We start from the raw sequence: 22,368 nt of genomic DNA, 5'->3' as shown, positions 1-22,368 counted from the left end.
AGCAACTACAAAAAGTGTTTTTCTTTAAATTTAGGGGTATGATTAAGATATATAACCAATGGCCTGTCTAAAAAATGCTTGTGTTTTAAAAAATTTGACTGGGGCACGTGAGTCAAGTTCAGTGAGTAAACATGTGTTACTAGTATAAAAAGCCAAATACATTCCTAATTGATATTTGCCCTATACAAGCCCCCCACCCAAGGTGATCATAAGGGTTTCTTTTAGAAAGACTTACACATATGCCAGCTCTATACAGCAAAGATAACTGTATTTCATTTAATTATAAATTCCAATTATGTAGCAAGTTAAGAGTACATAAAGTGATTTCAAGTGAATTACCACCCTTATTTAATCCTTACAAATGGTTAAGTGAACCAAAAAGACATTATTATTTACACTTTAAAGGTATGGCTTTGGGGAGAGAAAAAAACACACAAAACAGCCCTAGGCCAAAGATGAACAGAAATACTTCTAACACTCACAAATTACATGGCCTTGGGCAAAACACATAATGGGATAACTGGAAGCCTCCTTAATTCAATATAAACAATAGGATATAGCTTGACCTCTGGGAAGTTGGCTCTGTACTTCCCATCCTGAGGCCTAAAGGCTGGGTTAGGGACTTGTGCTGTATTGTAGGCTGTTCTGGTACATTGCTTATCTCTTTACCCTTTATTTTAATGTCTTTCAAAAAATTATTATCATGGTAAAAAAAAACATGAGCATAAAATTTACCATCTTAACCATTTCTAAGGTGTGTAGTTCAGAAGTTTTACGTACAATCACATTGTCATGCAACCAACTTATCCTTTTTCACTTGATTATTTCTCCTACTAAATTATAAATTCTTAAGGGCAAGAATTTGTTTTGTTTGTAGCTCTATTTTTAGTACCTAGCACAACCTGACTCAGAATATTCTCAATAATATTAAATGGTGCTTGCTTAATCTCTCTCTCTATGCACCACCTACCCATCCAATTTAGAACTGAGAAGTGAGATGTTTACACAGGAGTATATCTAAATATGTTCATTTTAAGTCAGAACTTTTTCTGATTAGGGCCAACTGGTTTTCTAATTAGGGCAGTAGTATATGGCAGATATTCTCTATAAATTTGATGAGTATAACCTGCAATTCCAAGGCTTGTTTTCAAAAACACATTTAAAAGCAATTAAAAAATACTGCATGGACAAACATTACTGAAATTAATAATATTTTTATTTTCCTAATTGTGCTTTAGTATGTTTGGCTAAACAGGGAGTCTCTAAAATTAAGTATCATATGATTGATCCTACTCAAACTTTTTGGTATACTGTCCAGAAACAGAAAGTGAATGACTCTAGTGACTAGTTAGCAAATCCTTTTTTATTCAGTTTATGTTCAATGCCTTACTTTATTCAGTTTATTTTCAACAAAAAAATCTTTGAGAGATCACTAAAAATAACTATTGATGATATACTACTATGCAATTTTTTTGGTCACAAAACTCAAGATTTGTTCAAAAACACTGAGTGACACTGCAACAACAAACCTTTCATTCTCATGTGTATACCCATATTAAAGTTTCTCAGAGTTTACTTATATAAAAACTGAAAAATGCAATAGTAATAAGTAATATAAATTTCTTTCATAAAGAGATTTTATGTGTAACAATTATTAAAATTTGTAGTACATTTATAATGTTATTTTGATCAACTATAGATAATAATCAGGGCAATGAAAATTATAACAGGAAGAAAAAAAATTTAATTTCTATATTCATGTCAGCCAAAATTCATTAAAACATAAAAATATATTACATTAAAGTAAAGTTTAGTGGGAAACAGATGGAAAATTTCTAACTATTTAAAGAGCTGCTTCATTTAAAAAAGAAGTCATAGTAAGTGTTATGCTTCTATATTTAAATTACTTGGATACATTTAATAGAAACATTTAGCAGTTTTAAAAGTACACTGGAAACTACATTTTTTTGTTATTATTTAAACTTAAGATAAAAAATTTCAGGTGTGAACTTAAAAATACCCAAGAAGTAATATAGTTTAAATAATATTTAAAATAACAAAATAAAATTATAGTTTAAAAAATTATTTGAAGGGATACATGAGCAAAAAAAGCCTGAAGACCATAATACTATGCAAACTACTGTTTCTAGCCTTAGGTTTTTAGATTTAGAGTGTTTGCAGATTTAAGGAATTCAGCTTTTCAGTTTCTTATTAAATTGATGGTATCAGTACTATTTTTATCCGGAATGGGAGAAAAGTAAAACAGTTCTTGAGTCATACAGTACTACTTATCAAATTAGTTGTCTGATTTACAAATTCTCTAGTAATAACCTCTAGTAAAAACTAAATCATGATGCATGCCTGAACTGAGTAATAGCATTCCTCATCAAGAGTTAAAATTATAAGAATATTGAAAAGGTGTTTCTATCATTGAGGTAATTAAATTCTCATCTAACAAGAGAGCCTACATAGTAGTAAACGTTATTGGCTGCATTACCAAAATAGTACTGTAATCACAGAATCTACTGCAAAAACCTGCAAGTATGTAACCCGGCTGGTGTGGCTCAGTGGTTGAGTGTTGGCCCATAAACCAGGAGGTCACCGGTTCGACTCCCGGTTCGGGCACATGCCCGGGTTGCAGGCTCGATTCCCAGCAGGGGGCGTGCAGGAGGCAGCCAATGGAATCAAAGTTTCTATCTCTCAATCCCTCTCCCTTCCTTTCTCTGAAATCAATAAAAATATATATTTTAAAAGAAATTTTTTTAAGGGAAACTATGTCATAAAGTGTTTTAGGGACCAAATTGCAAGCCTTACAAAAAACAACAAAAAACACCACCCTAATCTTTCATGACCATTAGACACACTTTAGATAAGTAGCAATTCTAAAACATTAAGACTCCTAAAATATAGTGTCTCAAAAGAAATCACTGAAAAAATTTTACAAAAAAAATTTATCAAACTATTTAAAAAGAATGGTAATAATTTTAATTAGTAACATTTCTTTACCATCAATTGATGAGAGAATGCAGGATCTAAGGTATGGGCTGATACTTATTTAAATAGACAAAGGAAGAATACATTTTAGTAAAAGGAAGCAAGATCTTTGATAGATTGTTCTTCAAAAAAGGTTAAAAATTCAAAAGCTGTGACTGCATGTGGCTCAGAACTAAAAGCTTTTTTCTCCTCCCAATAGAAGAGCAGTCTCAAGTAATTTAACTGGTTGCCATGGAGATAAGAAACTAGAGAGATCAGAGAACTCAATTTGCAGTTAAATGGGCTGGAAACACTCCTTACAACTTGGTGAAGGAAAGTGATTAAAAATATACACGATTGCCAGAGGGACTCTTTTCCACCTAGCATTTCCCAACCTCATTAATGAACAAGTCTAAAAAAACAAATGAAAACCAAAGGTGTTCATATAGATTGAACCCATTAAACATAATTCAGGATTTCAAATGTTATCACAAATCCTTCTATTCCAGATGACTTAGATTCTTTTTAATGGTATTTGTTAGTAAATATTGGAATAAGACTAAAATTATGTTCAAGAACAAACTCGTATAGCTGAGGGGACTAGAATTTCAGTGTAAAAAAACACGACAACTGGAAAAGCATGAAGAATAAGGAACAGATTCAAGTAATAAAAATAAGGGTTTTTAAAAATCTCTTTAGAGTCAATCATAGAATACCTTTGTGAGTGATGTAAAGGGCTGCAAATGTCACCATGAAGAAAGTTGTAGAGTATTTCCCAGCATTAACTAAATGAGGAAAGGCCCTTTTTGTGTCTCGGTATCGGCGTAGGCACTGGATGAAGCGAAGCCAAGCAGGAATGCACTGAACAATGGCCCGAACACCATATGTATATTTGTGGCAAATTTCTAGTTCTGTGAAGATTTCAAAGAAGAAAAGATTACAATTTAAGAAAATAACTTGTTCACATCATTTAGTCATATACTATAACCACTAGCAAGTCCATGAAAGCAAAGAGCCTGGGTTTCAGAACCACTTTCTTCTTTGTAACTATTTTAGTCTCAAACTTTTTAGTGGTAAGGAAGCCTAGGAGAGAAGGTAAAATACTTAGGAAGGACCTAGTGGGAAAACCTGCCCTCACAGGTTTCTGACTATCTCTTCTGGAATCACTTTCTTTGGGAGTGTAGTAAAACCATAATAAAATTTGAAGTTGAGTACATTAGTCAAAGAGAAAAAAAATTAGTTAGCTCTGTATCTCAAACACTGGGAAAACGTACAAATATCACTGATGACACCAGTCAATTTCATGAACTCCAAACTATCCTATCTAATCAAAGGGTAATATGCAAATTAACTGTCACTCCATCACAAAGATGGCGGCACCCATAGCCACAAAATGGCGGTGCCCAGTCCTCTCAGCCCCGCCGGAGTCCCCCAGTCCCCGGGGGGCGGCTGCTGAGAGCGGGCAGTGTGAGCGGCCTAGTGGAATGCTTCCTTCGTCGATGTAGCGACGAGGCAAGCGTTCCACCCCAGCTGTGGAGGGCCTCTGGGCAGCGGGCACGGAGCGGCAGGGGGTGGGGGGGAATGCTTGCGTCGTCACCCCAGCGACAAGGCAAGCGTTCCACGCCCGGCTGCGGATGGGCCTCTGGGCCGCGGAGAGCCTCTGGGCAGTGGGTGCAGAGCAGCCAGTCCCTGCAGAGAACTACTGGCGCACGGATTCGTGTGCAGGGCTACTAGTCCTAATATATAAAAAGCCAGGGGCCGTCATGACCTAAATGACCAGACAGATGACCGAACAGCAGGTTGCATGGGGCAACCAGGCTGGCAGGGGGGTTAGTGAGGGACGACCAAATGACTGAACAGCAGGCTGCATGGGGCGACCAGGCTGGCAGGGGGGCAGCTGGGGGCAACCAGGCCAGCGGGGGGGCAGTTGGGGGCGACCAGGCTGGCAGGGGAGCAATAAGGGGCGACCAGGCTGGCGGGGGGGAGGAGGCAGTTGGGGGCGACCAGGCCGGCAGAGGGACTTGTTCAAAAACACTGAGTGACACTGCAACAACAAAACTCCCCAGGCCGGCAAGGGGAGCAGTAAGAGGTGACCACACCGGTGGGGGGGCATTTAGGGGCAACCAGGCTGGAGGGGGGGGGAGGAGTTGGGGGCGACCAGGCCGGCAGAGGGGGCAGTTAGGGGCGATCAGGTCGGCAGGCAGAGATAGTTAAGGGTGATGAGGCTGGCAGGGGGGGCAGTTAGGGGCATTCAGGCAGGCAGACAGGTGAGCAGTTAGGAGCCAGTGGTCCCAGATTGTGAGAGGGATGTCTGACTGCTGGTTTAGGCCCTAAACTGGCAGTTGGACATCCCCGAGGCGTCCCAGATTGGAGAGGGTGCAGGCTGAGCTGAGGGGGCTCCCCCACCCCCTTGTACACGAATTTCGTGCACCAGGCCTCTAGTTATAATAAATCTACTATAGGTAGTTCATGCACCTGTACTCTTTTTTAAAAAAAACTAAGAGCAAAGTTTGTATTATTAAATGAGAAGGAATTGATAAATCCATTTTTCTTCAAATTCTGGGGATCTGATCAACCTACAATAGTTGTCATCTGCTGGCAATCAATGAAAATGTGTTGGCATTGGCTTCATTAACTTTTGTTACTCAGATGTTACATAAGCTATCTAAATTGGTGTTTGTTATTAAGGCAAAATTCCTTAATAACTTGGTATAAACTAAGAGTGGGAAAAAGAGCCAGAAGAAAAACAAGATTCCAAATAAGATAAAAAAATAGACTAATGACTATCTCAAAGCACTCGATCCAATTCTAAGTAATAAGTATTTTTGATCATTAAAAAGCAATACCATGATAGCAATTGTTGGCACTAAAGCATTTAGTACCTTGGTACATAAATACCAATGTACTAGGACTTTTTTTTTTAAGTTTTAGAATTCGTTAAGTATAAGTTATAAGTCTCTTGGCAAATGATGGCTAAAATCATAACATAATTTAAGAGCCAAAGTATATCAGATAAAAGATTGCTAAAAAAGTGCCAAGTACATTTAATTAAGTTTGTAACATTATTGGATGAGTTTTCACGATGATCTTAAATGTCTTAGTTATCATTCCCAATATTTCTTGGTGTACATTGGCAGTTCAGTAGTGTGGATGTGCATTCATACTCTACCTTTTGAATTATTTGGCAACAGGCCCCCACTTTCATCCCATTTGAGCTCAAAACTGTAGAAGCAGATCATATATTCCAGGTCCGTCAGTATCACTGACAGGCTGTTCAGCTGATCAGCCAGCCAGAAATCAGCAAAGCCTACTTTATGGAAGGGGGCTGTAAATACTCGAAACTGGGAGGAAGGAAAAAAAAAAAGAAAAAGAAACACAGAAAAATAAGAAAATTCATATTAAATTTCTCTAATTCATGTGTGACCACCTAACATGATTACTTTAGCTGATAAAATGGAAACCAAGGAACCAATCACAAACACAGGAACCTGGCAACAGTGGCAAGGTTGAGAATTAGAAGTGAAGGGAATGAGTTGAATGCAAAACGAAGAAAGGAAATAAAGCTGGGAAGGCAAGAATAGCTATAGTTAGAAAACAGAGAGCAGAGAGGTGTGAAGAGTTGAAGTTGAAAGCAGAGAGTGGCAGAAGGTAGAAGCACTGATAGAATGTCTAACATTAGGCTCTAAGGTAAATTTTGCAGGAGATCCATGTGTTATGATTATTTCTGGAATATTCTCCCATCTTAGCTGGGATGGGAGCTTTGTTAAATGAATACGAAGCTCTCATTTGCCTATGAAGTATCGATAGAAAGGGAAAGATGGTGCATCTTATTGTTTGAAGCATGCCTTCTTCTCTAACCAAAGTCACTTTCATTTCACTAATGTCATGGTGATGATTGTAGTTTTACTTTCGGATGAGGCTTTAAAAAGAGCTATATCAGAGAAATATAACTAGGGCGGAAACATTCTTGTAAATCTGCTAGAAATAGTTTAAGAGTAAGTTTTCTCAGTGAGATTTGAATTTAAGTAAGTTGACAGGTCAATTAATATTAAATTATCTCAAAATATTCTTGGTAATAATTATTATTACAAATATAACAAATCACAATGCTTCCTTCTGTATTTTAATGCTTCTGATAGTACATTTTATTATTCTATTATTTCTTATTATATTACCATTGCCAACCTATTCCATCAACAAGTCCTCATTTATTAGTACATAGAAGATGCATAGATAAATGTCTACTCAATGGAGAATCATTCTGCTAATAAGAGTAACTTGTCACGCATGAATCATAGTTTACTATTTAAACAAAGAATGATGCACTGGGAGAAATGCTCACTTAACACAATGTACACAACTGTATGTATTACTTTGTTATTGGAATGAAACAGTCATTTTAATACCTGAGTTTTCTGAGTCTTTCAAACCTCATTTAAAAATAACTATATAGACATTTCACAATAATTGAGGCAGGGAACAATATATGTTTATAATATCAAAGTTATATCCTTGTAACCAGAAGAATACTACATTTTTTAATGCAAATAACAGTTATAAAACTCCACAAAATCTAGTAATAAAATGACAATCTCAAAATAAGAAAGGTAATCCTATATAATAAAAGGCTAATATGCAAACTGATTGAACGGTGGAACTACCAGTTGCTATGATGCGCACTGACCACAAGGGGGCAGACACTCAACACAGGAGCTGCCCCCTAGTGGTCAGTGCATTCCCACAGGGGGAGTGCCACTTAGCCAGAAGCCAGGCTCACAGCTGGTGAGTGCAGTGGTGGTGGCAGGAGCCTCTCCTGCCTCTGCAGCAGTCGGACATCCCCCGAGGGGTCCCGGACTGCGAGAGGACACAGGCCAGGCTGAGGGACCCCACAAGTGCACAAATTTCATGCACTGGGCCTCTCTAGTCTAATAATATTGTACTCACTGGAAATGATTTCAGTATAGATGTCAAGAGGGAGAAAAATGGCTCACAATTTTTTCCCCTTTATTGTTGAAAGTATTACAGATATCCCCCTTTGTTTGTTTGTTTGTTTTCCCCACTGACCCCCTCCACCACACATCCTCAAATATTTATCTTTTAAAAAATCTTCTACAAATTATGTCTTCTAGATCAGCGGTCGCCAACCAGTGGTCCAGGTACCACTGGTCATCCATGAGGTCTGAAAGGTTGGCGACCGCTGGTTTAAGGAAACCTTTGGAGCAGCAGCTGCCAACTGGTGGTCCACGGACCACTGCTGGTCCGTGAGGCCCAAAAGGTTGGCGACCGCTGTTCTAGATGATGATGAAACCTATTAATGGTAATGGCATACTTATAACTTACCAAAATACTCTTGTACATCTAAGTTCCATACTCAGAATTCAAACCCAAAATTAAGCCTAATGGTGCTATAGTTAAAGGAAATTATTTGCTCTTTTGTTTATTTGTATTTAATAAAATTGGAGAAAAAGAGGGAGGTTCTCAATTTGTGATAAAATTCAATTCTAGTGGGAAAAGAAATAAGAAATAAAAATAAAAAACAATCAGATCTGGGTGTCCCCTCAAAAAAAAAATCAACTAATTTTGGGGGGGAAAATCAAGAAGATTTAACCATTTTCTTTTCCTGATTGCTATTAATACTCATCTATATTCAAACATAGGTTGCTTTTTATTTGTTGAATGCTTATTATACTTTTTAAATAGGAAGGCCATATTTTATGTCTTTAGATTTAAAAAATTTAGTTAATGCTATATGTGGGAAAGTTTATTGCTAAGAATAAAAACAAAAAAATCTAACCCTAAGGGGCATACAAAAGGGAAAAACACACAAAAAGTACAGTTTTCAAGGAAGTATAGTTTATCAAGTGGAAAAAAAAAGTAAGGCAATAATTATGGGAATTCTGAAAGTTTGTATAGAGATTGGTCAATTTAATCATTAATCTTTATTTTTCTGTTAGTTGTAATTCATAATCTAAGAAATAATTATATGAAAGCATTCCCAATTGATTTTCAATATAGAGCTGGTTTAATTTAGGAGTAAGCATAAGTCCCTTCCCAGAGCTAACTTTACACTATCACCAAAAAAATATAGCTACCATTTCTGCATATCCTAATACTATATTCTATATCCTAATACTGAGACTACATGATTTTGCAATCATTAAGAAATAGATAAAGTGGAAGAAGAAATGAAATTTATTTAAACAAAAATTAAAGTCAGCTTTTCAAATTAAAACTTGGTGACCAATTTCTATTGCTTTTAGAGAACCAATTTTTCATAAAATAAAAACAGTAGACTACTTATATCAATTTAATAGGAAAATAACAATTTTATCACTTTTTAAGAAAAGAAAATTTATAGAGTTCTACATGTTATCAGAGCTGATTAAATAATGAAGTAACTAAATTAATCATGAATTAATTATTATTAATTAGCAAAATCATTTCAATATCTGGACACTTCATATTCCATTTTCAGAGGGAAAAATGCATTTGTGCTCTGCCAAAGATGCTGCACTGTATAACACCAGGTGTACCAGTCATACTGCATTCTTTGACTCTGGAGCTGGGGAGCCACTCACACAGATTACAATGTGAACTGTGCTTCTGGAGCTGTGCAATAAAGCAGCCTGGGTTTCATCCTGGAGGAAGCCAATGACAAATACAGTATACCTCTCTATAAATGATACACAATCGCTTCTCGGCCTTTTGGCTAAGATCAAGTGTAGTATCTGTTCTTATCAGTTTAGAAATGATACACAAATTTTTGGACTTACCAGTAGTTTAAGCAGCCAAAACCGGGATTTATAGTAGAAAGTTTTGGTGGGGTTGATAAGAAAGAAAAACATAAATCCATAAAGGGCAAGTGGGTACACATATGTGGGGATTACACTAATTGGAGCAAAGAAGCATGCCAGAAGACTCAGGCACCACAATATCCCAAGGAATCCAGCAATCTGATAAAGAATGGAAAAGACAAAAAGAGAAAAAAAATTATTTTTGTCATTACTCAGAATCTCTTTAATAAAACAAATGGAAGAAAAATGTTTAGTTATTAAGTCAGTAGTCCTCTTTAAGAAGAAGGTGGATTTCAGTGCCCACTAAACCAGCTATATAGCTAATGAAAATTATATTTGTGGGACTTTATGTCTTGCTTTGATTACCTCAAAGAGATGCTGATGAGACAAATTGCTTCTTGGATTAAGTTCAAAGATGAGCACATGATTTACTCCAGCCTGTCTCCAACCGTATGTGTTGATGCCCAGTAGGAAAAGGAATTCAATCAGAAGAAAGCCACCCCGATAGATTCTTATCAAGGGCCATATACTTCTATCTGTTTCAAGTTTAAATATAGCTGAAAGAATATAAATTAATTAGTTAGAATATTCATAATGTCCCCTTTATTGTCTTTTTTTTCTTAAATCTCAATGATACAGCCCTGGCATAGAAATTTTTATAAATAAACATAAATCTAGATTATCTCAAGAGCCTGTAAATTTGCTTCTACATTCTTTCCCATCTTCATTTCACTCTGCAAAATCCCAACAGAATAATTTTCCTAAAATCTGACTACTAGCATGTTAGTCCACCATTCCATTTGTTTCTTAGATTACAGAGAACCAAGGTAAAATAGTTTAGAACTACTATAACATCAGTTCTGTCAGCTGGAGATTTCTGGCATGACACAACTTCTTTGATTTGGTTTTGCCCATCATTAAACTGGATATGTAATACCTACCTCACAGAATTGCTGTGAAAATAAAAGGAAATAGTACACATGATGGCAATGTGAAAATTAAAAAGTGCTGCCGAAACCGGTTTGGCTCAGTGGATAGAGCGTCGGCCTGCGGACTCAAGGGTCCCAGGTTCGATTCCGGTCAAGGGCATGTACCTTGGTTGCGGGCACATCCCCAGTAGGGGGTGTGCAAGAGGCAGCTGATCGATGTTTCTCTCTCATCGATGTTTCTAACTCTCTATCCCTCTCTCTTCCTCTCTGTAAAAAATCAATAAAATATATTAAAAAAAAAAAAAAAGTGCTATAAATGACAACAGTTAATACTTATAGAATGCTTACAATGTGCTAACGATTGTTCCCAGTATCTTTACATAAAATAACTCATCTAATCCTCAATGGCTCTGTGAGTTAAAAACTATTATTGCTATTTGATTATGAGAAAACTAGAGCAGTGATAGGTTAAGTAATTTTCTAAGGGTTAATAATCTAGTATAGGGCAGATTCAGGATTTTAACTCCGTTTTGCTTCAAAGCCCACACTCTTAACCACTACATTCTATTGCCCATATAAATGTTCAATATCACTATCCTACCTAATGATAGACAAATATGCAAATTGACCATACCTCCGACACACCCACAAGCCACACCCACCATCCAATCAGAGCAAGTATGCAAATTAACCCGACCAAGATGGCTACAGCCAGAGAGAGCAAGGTTTCCTAGGTAACAGAGGAAGCCAAGCTTTCTGCCTGCCCTTGCCAGGCCTAAGCCTCCACTCAAGCTACAAAGTTTCAATTATAGAAGATAAAAAATTCAAACAGAAATGGAGCTTGAGAGAGCAGGCCAGGGTTGCTCCCGGCAACAGGGGAAGCAAAGCTTTCTGCACACCCTGGCCAGGCCCACCCGCTTAAGGCTACAAAGTTTCAATTATAACCCCAACAGAAATGGCTGCCGGCTGCGGAGGGAGCCCCAGGCTTGGCTCCGCTCCAGGCTACAAAGTTTCAATTGTAGAAGGAAAATGAATTCCAGATACTAGGGCCTCTGCTTGGGTTGCCAGGGGGCGTGGCCGGCCTGCAAACCACCACAGGCCCCTCGCTCAGGCCGCCCCACACCCCAAGGGAACCCCACCCTGATCAGGGACACCCTTCAGGGCAAACCAGCTGGCCCCCACCCCTGTACCAGGCCTCTATCCTATCTAATAAAAGAGTAATATGCAGATTGATCATCACTGCAACACACAATATAGCTGTCCCCATGTGGTCAAAGATCCTGCCCCCATGTGGACACAAGATGGCCACCACAAGATGGCCAGCAGGGGAGGGCAGTTGGGAGGCAGCCGGCCTGCAAGGGAGGGCAGCTGAGAAGGACCAGGCCTGCAAGAGAGGGCAGTTGAGAGGGACCAGGCCTGCAAGGGAGGGCAGTTGGAGGTGATCAACCCTGCAGGAGAGGGCAGTTAGGAGTGACCAGGCTGGCAGAGGAGGGAAGTTGGGGGCAAACAGGCTGGCAGCAGAGTGGTTAGGGGGTGATCAGGCTGGCAGGCAGAAGCAGTTAGGGGCAATGAGGCAAGCAGTTGGGAGCCAGCAGTCCTGGATTGTGAGAGGGATGTCCGACTGCCCGTTTAGGCCCGATCGGGCCTAAACAGGCAGTCGGACATCCCTCGAGGGGTCCCAGATTGGAGAGGGTAGAGGCTGGGCTGAGGGACAACCCCCCTCCGTGCACAAATTTCGTGCACCGGGCCTCTAGTTATTCTATAGCTTTCTAAGAACATTCAAACACTTTAGCCTCCCAATTATAGTTCACAATATGATCTCCAACTCATTTTTCCCAAACTTTTCTCACAGTACCCCTAAACAATTTAATTCTTATCATTTTATTATCCTTTTAACAAGTTCTTGTTTCACATTAGCTTATGTTGCCCCTTATACATAAAATGGCCTTGCTCTTTCTTTCCAAAAATTCAAATTCTACTTATTATTTAAGAGCCAGCTCCTCATCTGTTCATAAATTCATTGAACCAATGTTTCATTTTGAGCCTACTATGTGCCAAACATTTCAATTTGGCTAACAATTTCTCAATTTTTCCAAATAACTATAAAATGTACTATTAGTACCATTCATTTAATATTTAATTATATACTACCTTATACATTTAATATAAATAATCACTTATTATTTAACTTTGTATTCTCTATAGTACATAGCACATGTGATAATTTAAAAATACAGAGTGAATAAAGCTTTGCTTTGGAGTCAAATACAATAAACCAAATTTCACATCCTAGCTACACTAGGGCAAATAATTTAATTTTTCTAAGTCTCAGTTTCCTTGTCAATGGGGATAATATCTATTCTTAAAAGTTTAAAAGGATTAATTGTGAATGACATATATTAAATGACTAAAACAATGTTTGGCCAATTATGAGTATTCAGTATATATCATGGTTTTTTTTCCTTTTTACTTGAGAAAACGTCATTTTTCCCTTAATTTGACAAATATTTATTAGGTGTTTTTATAGCACCTCCTCCTATGCCCCATCTAAGAGCTGCGGATTCAATAATGAACAACAGACAAAATACCTGTCTCCAAAAACTTCTATTCTGTATAATATCAGGTAGTGATTTTTTTTTTAAAGAAAAAAAATGTAGGGTAAGGAGATAAAGAATGATGTTAGGTGCTATTTTAGGTAGGGTGGTCAAGAAGACCTATCAGGATATGACATTTGTAGGTCATTTGCATTTCCTTAAGAAAACAAAATGAATCATGTGAATATCTGAAGGGACAGAGCTCCAAGTAAAAGCAAAGTAAAAGAGTCCGAAAACAGGTATGAGCCTGGTGTGCTCCAGGAACAGGAAGAAGGCCGAGGCCACTATGATTGGAATACTAGTAAATGAGAGGTAAAGTGGTAAAAAGATAGCCAGGGGAAAATCAGGTCGGACTTTGAAGTACTTTGTCAAGATTAAACCTTTTACTCTGATGTATGAAGTCAATGAATTTTACACATAAGTGACATGACCAGATTAATAATTTCAATGGGCTACTCTAGATGTTATGTGAAAGATAGACTGCAAAGGAACAAGTATGTTGTTACCGTATCAAATTAAGGTTATTAGGAATCTATAAGAGAAGTTTAGCCAAAACCGGTTTGGCTCAGTGGATAGAGCGTCGGCCTATGGACTGAAAGGTCCCAGGTTCGATTCCGGTCAAGGGCATGTACCTTGGTTGTGGGCACATCCCCAGTAGGGGGTGTGCAGGAGGCAGCTGATTGATGTTTCTCTCTCATCGATGTTTCTGACTCTCTATCCCTCTCCCTTCCTCTCTGTAAAAAATCAATAAAATATATTTAAAAAAATAAAAATAAAAAATATTTTTTTTTAAAAAAAGAGAGAAGTTTAAAAAAAATCTAAACAGGTAATTTCTCAACTTCATGAAAGTAAAAATATGCATATTTCAGACAAATTATTACATATCAGGTCATGTCCCTTTGAGAAACTACAGAAATTATGCAGTTTTTCTGATGTGAATGTTTGAAAAAAGAATCATGCTTGTACATGCATTACTGCTGCTGTGTTTCTCTCTCAACACTGTTATCTTTTAAGCACCCGCTGGGAGATAAATAAGGATAGACAGCTGGCTTTAACTATATTTACCCTGCCTCTCCCCATACAAACACAAAGATCAAACAAAGAAGGGCTCAGAGGTGAGAGAACATAATACACAACACTAAATGCATAAACCACACAGTAAAAACAACTCCGAGTTTCTCACAAAAACTTAATCTATATTTACAAAAGAAAGAAAAAAACCCTCAACTTGTCCCTGAATTTTAAAAAACTTCTTCTCAATTCATTCACATAAAATAAATTAAGACATTTATTTATTCTTATGTCTTATGTAATGATGACGATAATACCACATACATCTTGGGGGAAAAAGAAAAAATTCCACATGCAAATGACTAAGGTTTTCCCTATAGAAAAAACAACTCCCAAACACACACACCATGTACACTGATGTAGTGTTTTGCAACCAAAAACATGTTTTACTTACTAGTATACTTCTTAGCTGAATTCTATGAACTGACCTCAAGCTATATTTTCATTCTTATCATCTAATAATACTCTTCTTTACCCTAGGTGAATATATCACTTCTCCCCTTCATAACTCACTCCCTCCTCCTACGTCCCATCCCCTACCCTGGCCAACTAAAATTAAAATCTCTGCTCCTCTCTCTCCTCTTGACATGTCTTTGATTCCATCAATGTCCAGTATAAATTTCATTTCTAAATGAAAGAATGTTTGAGAGGTGTCTTTCTCATACATGTATGTTTGTATATCACTTAATTTCATCTTGGTCCTTTCTCTTCCATCCATTCAAACTTCCACCAATATTTTTTTAATATTGTCCCTAATATGTCCTAGGCAGTGTTCTAAGTGCTAGAGATACAATGGTAAACAGGAACAATAAATGGCCAAGCATCAAGGAACTTACATTCCAGTGGGAAAACAGATACCAAGAAACATAAATATGAAATATTAGGCCATGTACTTACAAGTACTCTGAAGAAAACTAATGTAGGCTAAAGGGACAGAACAAGCTATTTTAGAGGTGATCAGGAAAGGCCTTACTGGGGGAGGTGGCATTTGATTATATGAATGAAGTGAGGAAGTAAGCATAGACATCTCGGGGGAAAAGCCTTTTATGCAATTGCAAGGGCTTGTAGATGGGAATGAGCTTAGAGTGTTCAAAGAATAGTGACAACACAAGAGTGACTGAAAACAGAGTGAAACTGGATGTGGGAAGGATGAGAGGATGTAAAGCCAGAAAGGCCCAGAGGGGTGAGATCCTGTGGAGTTTTATAGACTGTAATATGAAATTTCAATTATGTTGTGAGAAGCCATTACTAGGTTTTGAAGAGGAGACTGATATGATCTAATTTATTTTTTTAAAAGAAGACCATGGTGGCTAGAAGGAGGCAAAAATGGCTGAAGGGAGAAAAGTTTAGAAGGCCATTGCAATATATTAAGGATGGCACTGGTAGAGGTGGTCAGATTCAGAATATATTTTGAATACAGAGCTGATGGACTGGAAATGACGAGGGAAAAGAGAGGCTAAAGGTTTTTGGCATGAGAAACTGATGAAAGGTATTGCTATATAGAAGAGAAAGTATATTTGAGGGTAAAAAGAAATTTGTCCATGTAATTTTGAGATGCCTATTTGACATCCAAGTAACCAATTAGACAGCATTCAGAGAAAAGAGTATATATACTTGGGAGTCACTAGTATATAAATGGTATTTATGGCCATAGGTTTGAATAAGATTACCTAGATAGGAAATACATGTAGACAGAGAAAGAGACTTGAGGATTGAGCACAGTAGTATTTCCCAACATTTAGATGTAACAGGAAAAAGAAAAAAAACAGCTAGCAAAGGAGACTGGGAAAGAACTGCCAGCTAGCCCTAGCCGGTTTGGCTCAGTGGATAGAGCGTCGGCCTGCGGACTGAAAGGTCCCAGGTTCGATTCCGGCCAGGGGCACATGCCCGGGTTGTGGGCTCGATCCCCAATAGGGGGCGTGCAGGAGGCAGCCGATCAATGATTCTCTCTCATCATTGATGTTTCTATCTCTCTATCCCTCTCCCTTCCTCTCTGAAATCAATAAAGAAATATATATTTTTTTTAAAAAAAAGAACTGCCAGCTAAGTATAATAGAAAAACCAGCAGAGTATGGTTTCTCAGCAAAATCAACTGAAGAAAAAGTTTTAAGAAGGAGTGATTGACAATGTCAAGTGCTTCTTTTGGGAGGTTTAGTAAGATCGTGCCTCTGTTGCTGTTATATCATTTTTTAAAAATACATTTTATTGAATTTTTACAGAGAGGAAGGGAGAGGGATAGAGAGTCAGAAACATCGATGAGAGAGAAACATCAATCAGCCACCTCCTGCACACCCCCTACTGGGGATGTGCCCACAACTAAAGTACATGCCCTTGACTGGAATCGAACCTGGAACCCTTCAGTCTGCAGGCCAACGCTCTATCCACTGAGCCAAACCAATTAGGGCTGTTATATCATTTCTTGAAGTTGGGAATGCACTTGCTTTTAGCAATTCCTTCTACTTCTTTCTAATTTTAACTTCTATAGAATAGGAAATTATACAACCACGCTTCTTAAAATTCTATGTAAAGTAATTGCAAATAGATTCTGGAAAAGATGTGAAAGGGTGTCCAAAAAGCAAAGTAAATAAATCAGTACATAATTTGTAATATCTTATTTACTCTCATCTGTGATCAAGGTAGCTGAGGTTCTTGATGACTGAACACTGAAAAAGTGTGAAGAAATTGTACATAAACACTGAAAAATAATGGAGAACAAGAAGTCATCAACTAGCAATCTTTTAAAGGATAATATAACCAAGGGAAAAACAAACCAAAACGAATGACTTTCCCCACCCCCACTTATTTATAAGAACAAGAAACTTAGCCTTAACAGATTTCTCTTTCAGTAGCTTTAGTAGTTTGGTAGTAGCTTTGACAGAAGAACAGAGTATGACATGTGCATACTTATAAAAAAATAATTTAATTCAAAATTTAAACTACTTACCGGCAAGCACAAGGGTAACATTCAGTACAATGAATATTCCACAAAATAGGCCAACTCTAAAAGTAGTCCATGCTGGTGCAGGCTGTGGACAGAAAAACAGAATTTGGGGTATAGGGCAAAATATTAAGTACATTTAGTATATGCTGTCACAAATCAGTAGCATGAACCTCAAAGTTCAATCAGGAAAATAAAAATATTTTATAATTTGTATTTTTAGAAATCTGAACCAGAGAATCATCCCTCATCATTCTATAATATTAGTATAGAGTTGCCAATGATTTGAATTCTTTTACAGAAATCTGAGTCACTAATTAAACAAAATTATAATTTTAGGCATCAAATTACATACACTCTGATTTTCTTATAGAAGAGATTTAGTGCAATTTAGAAGTCTTGAACATCTTTTGCCATACTTATACCTAAATATTTCATATTTTAATTAAAATAGCATTATTTTTAATTTCTAATTGTACATGATGGTCTGTAGAAATATAATTGATTTTTATATATTGATCTTGGATTCAGCAACTTTGCTAAACTCACTTACTAGTTCTAGTAGTTAATCTATATTCATTAGATTTTGAGGTCATCATGTCATGAGCAATAAAAAAGCCCCATCAGTTTTACTTCTTTCTTTCTAATCTGAATGCCTCTTATTTCTTTTTCTTATGTGACTGTACTGGCTATAAGCTCTAGTACAATGTTGAAGAGAAGTGAATATCTTTTTTTGTTCTTAGTTAGGAAGAAAGCATTCAGTTTTCACCATTAAGTATGATATTAGTTGCACGTTTTTCATAAATGCCTTTTATTAGAATGAGATAAGAAAGCTCTGTTATTGATTTCTATTCCATTGTGGTCAGAGAACATACTTGCTATGATTTAAATCCTTTTTAGTTTATTGAGACTTGTTTTATGACATAGAAGATATCACTTAAATGTTTTTTGCTATAATGAATATCATTTAATAAATGCTTTTTTTAGGTGTAACTATTATATTTTGGATGAAGCTGTATAGTAGCCCAGCACATCTGACACCCCAATCATCAAATACACATCTCATCTTTTGGTTAGACAACAAAGTTAGCATGTCAAAAAAAATAAACAAGAGAAATATAGGATAAGAAGAGATAAGTGGGAAGACATTATAATTCATTATGAAGTGAGATCTGGTATCTAATTTTTAAATTTAAAAAAAGTATTAACTACTTAAAAAATTTTGAAACATTTTTTAAAGTAATGAAATAGGTATATTTTATCAGCTAAACAGATTGTATTAATTATTAAATTAGTAAAACCAAACAACTGGAAAAAAATACTAACCTGAGCAGCTCCCAAAGGGGGAACACGTAAACGCTTCATAGCTTTTTGTCTGTCACCATCTTCAAGTTCATTGGTCACTACAGCCTAGAAAGACACATTATTAAATTTTTTTAATCCTTCCCCCAACAATATGTTTATTGATTTTAGAGAAAGTAAGGGGGGGAGGGAGAGAGAGAAACACTGATGTGAGAGAAACATTGATTGGCTGCCTCCTGTTTGCACCCTAACAGGGGATTGAACCTGCAACCAGGCATGTGCCCTGACCAGGAATCAATCAGGCGACCTCTTGGTTCCTGGGTCAATGCTCAACTGCTGAGCCACTCTGACTAGGCAAAAGGAGGAAATATTTCATTAAAAGTAAAACATGTAACATATTGAAAATATTTGGTATATGAGTGAGATTACTGTACCTCAGTTTCAGAGATGAGCTGATTGATTTTCTTGCATGTATAAAATGGGGCCACTTCTACATGAGCTACTCGCCAATCTGCTCCACGAGATGTTTCCAGGATCTTGTCATGCTTTTTAAGGATTTTGCGAAACCCTGTAAAATTCAGATTCTACAGAAAGAAGTGAGAAACACTACTATAATTTCCAGCGCCACAAAAGAAGATAAAAAATTATAAGTACTATGTGTAGACAGAACTTACTGAAGATTGAATACCGAGGGAAATGACAATGTTTTCATAAAAGCATTTACTGAAAGGATAAGACACTTCTTTCTTATTTTATTTATTCATTTCAAGGTAGTATGTTATCAGTAAAAAAAAGAAACCCTAAATATGGACCCTATTATTTCTATTTCAAGTAAATTAATGGAAGTCCTAAACTCAAAACGTATTTCCATTTTCTTATGAACAATTGTTCTCAAAATAGCTACTTTATATTATTTTGATTCTTTGATCAAAAGAATATTTTCAGAAAATATTTCAGATTTATCATGCACTGAATACATTTATAAGTTCTCTGCTGTTTGAAGGACTGGTATAGGTATGCATTTCTCCCCTACTCTCATGCAAGCATGTACAAACCAGAATGGAAAATCGAAGATTAAATATTTCTCTTAACTTTCATACATTCTCAGTTAAGGGATGGGATTGCAAAGAAGAATCAGTAGAAAAGAAGTGATCACTCTTACAGGGTTTAGCTGATAATGGATGGAAGCTGTTATTTTTTCTCCATTTCTACAACATCAAAATCCTACTTTTCTACATTCTCAAATTCTGTTGTTTGATCAACATGCAAAAAAGCAGGAAACCATGGATTTGCAAGGTTCTTTAAACTAGAGGTCTCCAAAATTTTCTGATCACATATCCCCATTAGTAAAAAAAAAAAAAATAAGCACTCACTCCAAACTAAGGCTTTGCTTGTTTGCTTATAATTTTTTCCTTAATGAATCATCTTAAATTTTTCTTGGGGTACATACACCATGACTTGAAGACTGCATTCCATCAACTTTTCTTTCTCCTGATTCTCAAAATAAATGTCTTCTTATAGAATAAACAACCCTCAAAGAACACAAGGATAAATCAAAACTTTTATAATTTACAATTAGTTTTGTTTTCTCAAGGAGCTTTTTATAATGACCCCAAACAAAAGCTTCTAGGAAAATTAAAAAATTTAACAAGGGTATTTCCCTGTAACACACAAGCATAAATAATAAATTATGAAATATAAGAAAGAAAAAATACATTTTAAAAAATCCTCACCTAAGGATATTTTTATTGGTTTTAGAGAGAGAAGAAGGGAGAAAGAGGGAGGGGGGGCCATGGATAGTTTGCCTCCTGTGCATGCCCTGACAGGGGATTGAACCTGCAATCTTTTTTGTGTACAGGTGAATGCTCAAAAAATAAGTTATAAAGCCTATGAATAAATTGCAAAGGAAAGTAATTTCCTATCAGATATATCTTACATAATTATTTTTCTATTCTTCTAAAATTATTTTCCAACTGGATGGTTCTTTCAATGATAAAAAATTAAACCACCAAATAAGAAAGCAGAATTATAAAAGGGAAAGAACGAAATAAATACATGCATTAACAACTTAGATCACTGCAGACATGAGGCTACATTGACTTTTTATATTAAAATACCAGTATTTACACCTAGTAATACTTTTGTTATATAACCTTTAGTTCATATATATATATATATATATATATATATATGATCCTATAATGATCACAACCATTGATTAGAACTGTAATAATCACAAGAATAAAATGAAAAAAGAATAGTGCATAAGATCTCTCTAAAGGGGGGGGTGATGAGGGAGATGCTTTACCTAATTTAAATGTTTATTAGTGAATGAAACATCTGTTTTTCAGTAAATTCCTTATAAATTTAACTATATAAACAAATCTATAATTATAAATGAATAAATGCCCTGTATTTCCAAAATTTCACATACATGGTAGCTCGATTTTTCAGATTGAATTTTTAAAATATTAAGTGATATAGTAACTTAGATGTTCGGTCTGTATACACATTTGCTGTGACAATTCCTTTTTTCACCAGATTAAAAAAAAAAGTTATATTGCAGCCTGTGGATAATAAAACTGCAAGGATTCTTAGTGGCAAGTTAAAAAGTCAGTTATCGTTTATATTGTTAGTGTTAATTGGAAAGTTAAGTGTCCAATTGCAGTTATGGAAATTTTGCAATAGTTTTGCAGGAATATAGAAACTCTTATATAGCCACCAGTGGTTGGGTAGACATACATTATTTCTGATTTCTACTCAGTAGGGCTAGAAATACCTCTAAATATAAGAAACAACTATTAGTCCTTGAGTCAAGGGCTACTCCTGATATTGTACAAAAAGGTTTTAGAAAACTGATCTTCGAAAATAGAAGTCTTATTAACACTATTTTACCACCTCTGGTAACATGGTTTTAGCCAGTAAGAACATCAGAAATTTCAGTAAGCACCTAAAGAATAAAGGCATGCTAAGGATTTTCCTTTTGGATTGGCCCATTAGTACAGTTTCAGGTAATTCCATTTATTGTAATTTCTCAATTATTTAAAAATTTCATTCTCCAGGGTAAGAATCTAAGTACCTGATAGTTCTGCAGCAGGATAAGACTGAGGTAGAACTCGCTGAAGGCCAGTTTAAGGTCTTTAATATTCCTATGTTGCACACGTTCCTCATGGGACAGATGGAAGACTGGCTTTCTGCGCTGTCGCAGCGTAGTAACACCAGTGCTTTCTTTCTGCGCATCCAGTGATGACTGAAGCTCATTCTGAAGTGTAGCAAACCTTCGCTGAGCCTCTGCGAGCTTTTCTATAAGAAATAAAACAGAATTGTCCAATCATCAAGATCAAAATGGTGGTGAAAGTTCTTACCGACTTGTCTGAATTTTTACTAATCATTCTCATTTGTTTCCCTAAAATTTCTAGAGAAAAAGTTACATGTAATATTTAGAACTGGATAGGAAAAAAATGTTTTGGTACAACACCCTCTTTTCATCTACCCTACATTTCCCTTCCTACAAAATCTCAAATGTACCCTTACTTTTGACAAATGATACAGAATTTACAAAGCCACTAAGAGTAAGAATGCAAAACGGTACAACCACATTGTAATTTGGAAAACAGTTTGGCAGTTCTCAAAAGGTTACACATAGTTACCTTAAGATACAGCTATTCCACTCCTACATATATACCCAAGAGAACTGAAAATACATGTTCACACAAAAACGTGTGCACATACACAAATTAGTATACACAATAGTGAAAAAGTACCCC

The 22,368-nt window shown here is 36.3% G+C and overlaps 1 protein-coding gene across 2 annotated transcripts in view; it reads right to left on the bottom strand.

The window, feature by feature from the left end:
- The window catches only part of XPR1 (xenotropic and polytropic retrovirus receptor 1), a 110,070-nt gene that overhangs the window by 18,942 nt on the left and 68,760 nt on the right, over positions 1 to 22,368 (bottom strand). For both annotated transcript variants that reach the window (XM_079761792.1, XM_079761793.1), the window contains exons 4-11: positions 21,681 to 21,904; positions 19,036 to 19,185; positions 18,626 to 18,709; positions 17,306 to 17,387; positions 10,134 to 10,324; positions 9,747 to 9,926; positions 6,143 to 6,314; positions 3,690 to 3,884 (exon numbers count right to left, since the gene is read on the bottom strand). In XM_079761792.1, the coding sequence (XP_079617918.1) occupies positions 3,690 to 3,884; positions 6,143 to 6,314; positions 9,747 to 9,926; positions 10,134 to 10,324; positions 17,306 to 17,387; positions 18,626 to 18,709; positions 19,036 to 19,185; positions 21,681 to 21,904 (1,278 nt within the window). The remainder of the gene's footprint in view (positions 1 to 3,689; positions 3,885 to 6,142; positions 6,315 to 9,746; positions 9,927 to 10,133; positions 10,325 to 17,305; positions 17,388 to 18,625; positions 18,710 to 19,035; positions 19,186 to 21,680; positions 21,905 to 22,368) is intronic.

The sequence above is a fragment of the Cnephaeus nilssonii genome (genome assembly GCF_951640355.1).
Source record: "Cnephaeus nilssonii genome assembly, chromosome: 21".
In the NCBI taxonomy this organism is placed as follows: domain Eukaryota; kingdom Metazoa; phylum Chordata; class Mammalia; order Chiroptera; family Vespertilionidae; genus Cnephaeus; species Cnephaeus nilssonii.
This window is presented reverse-complemented; position numbering and strand designations above follow the sequence as displayed.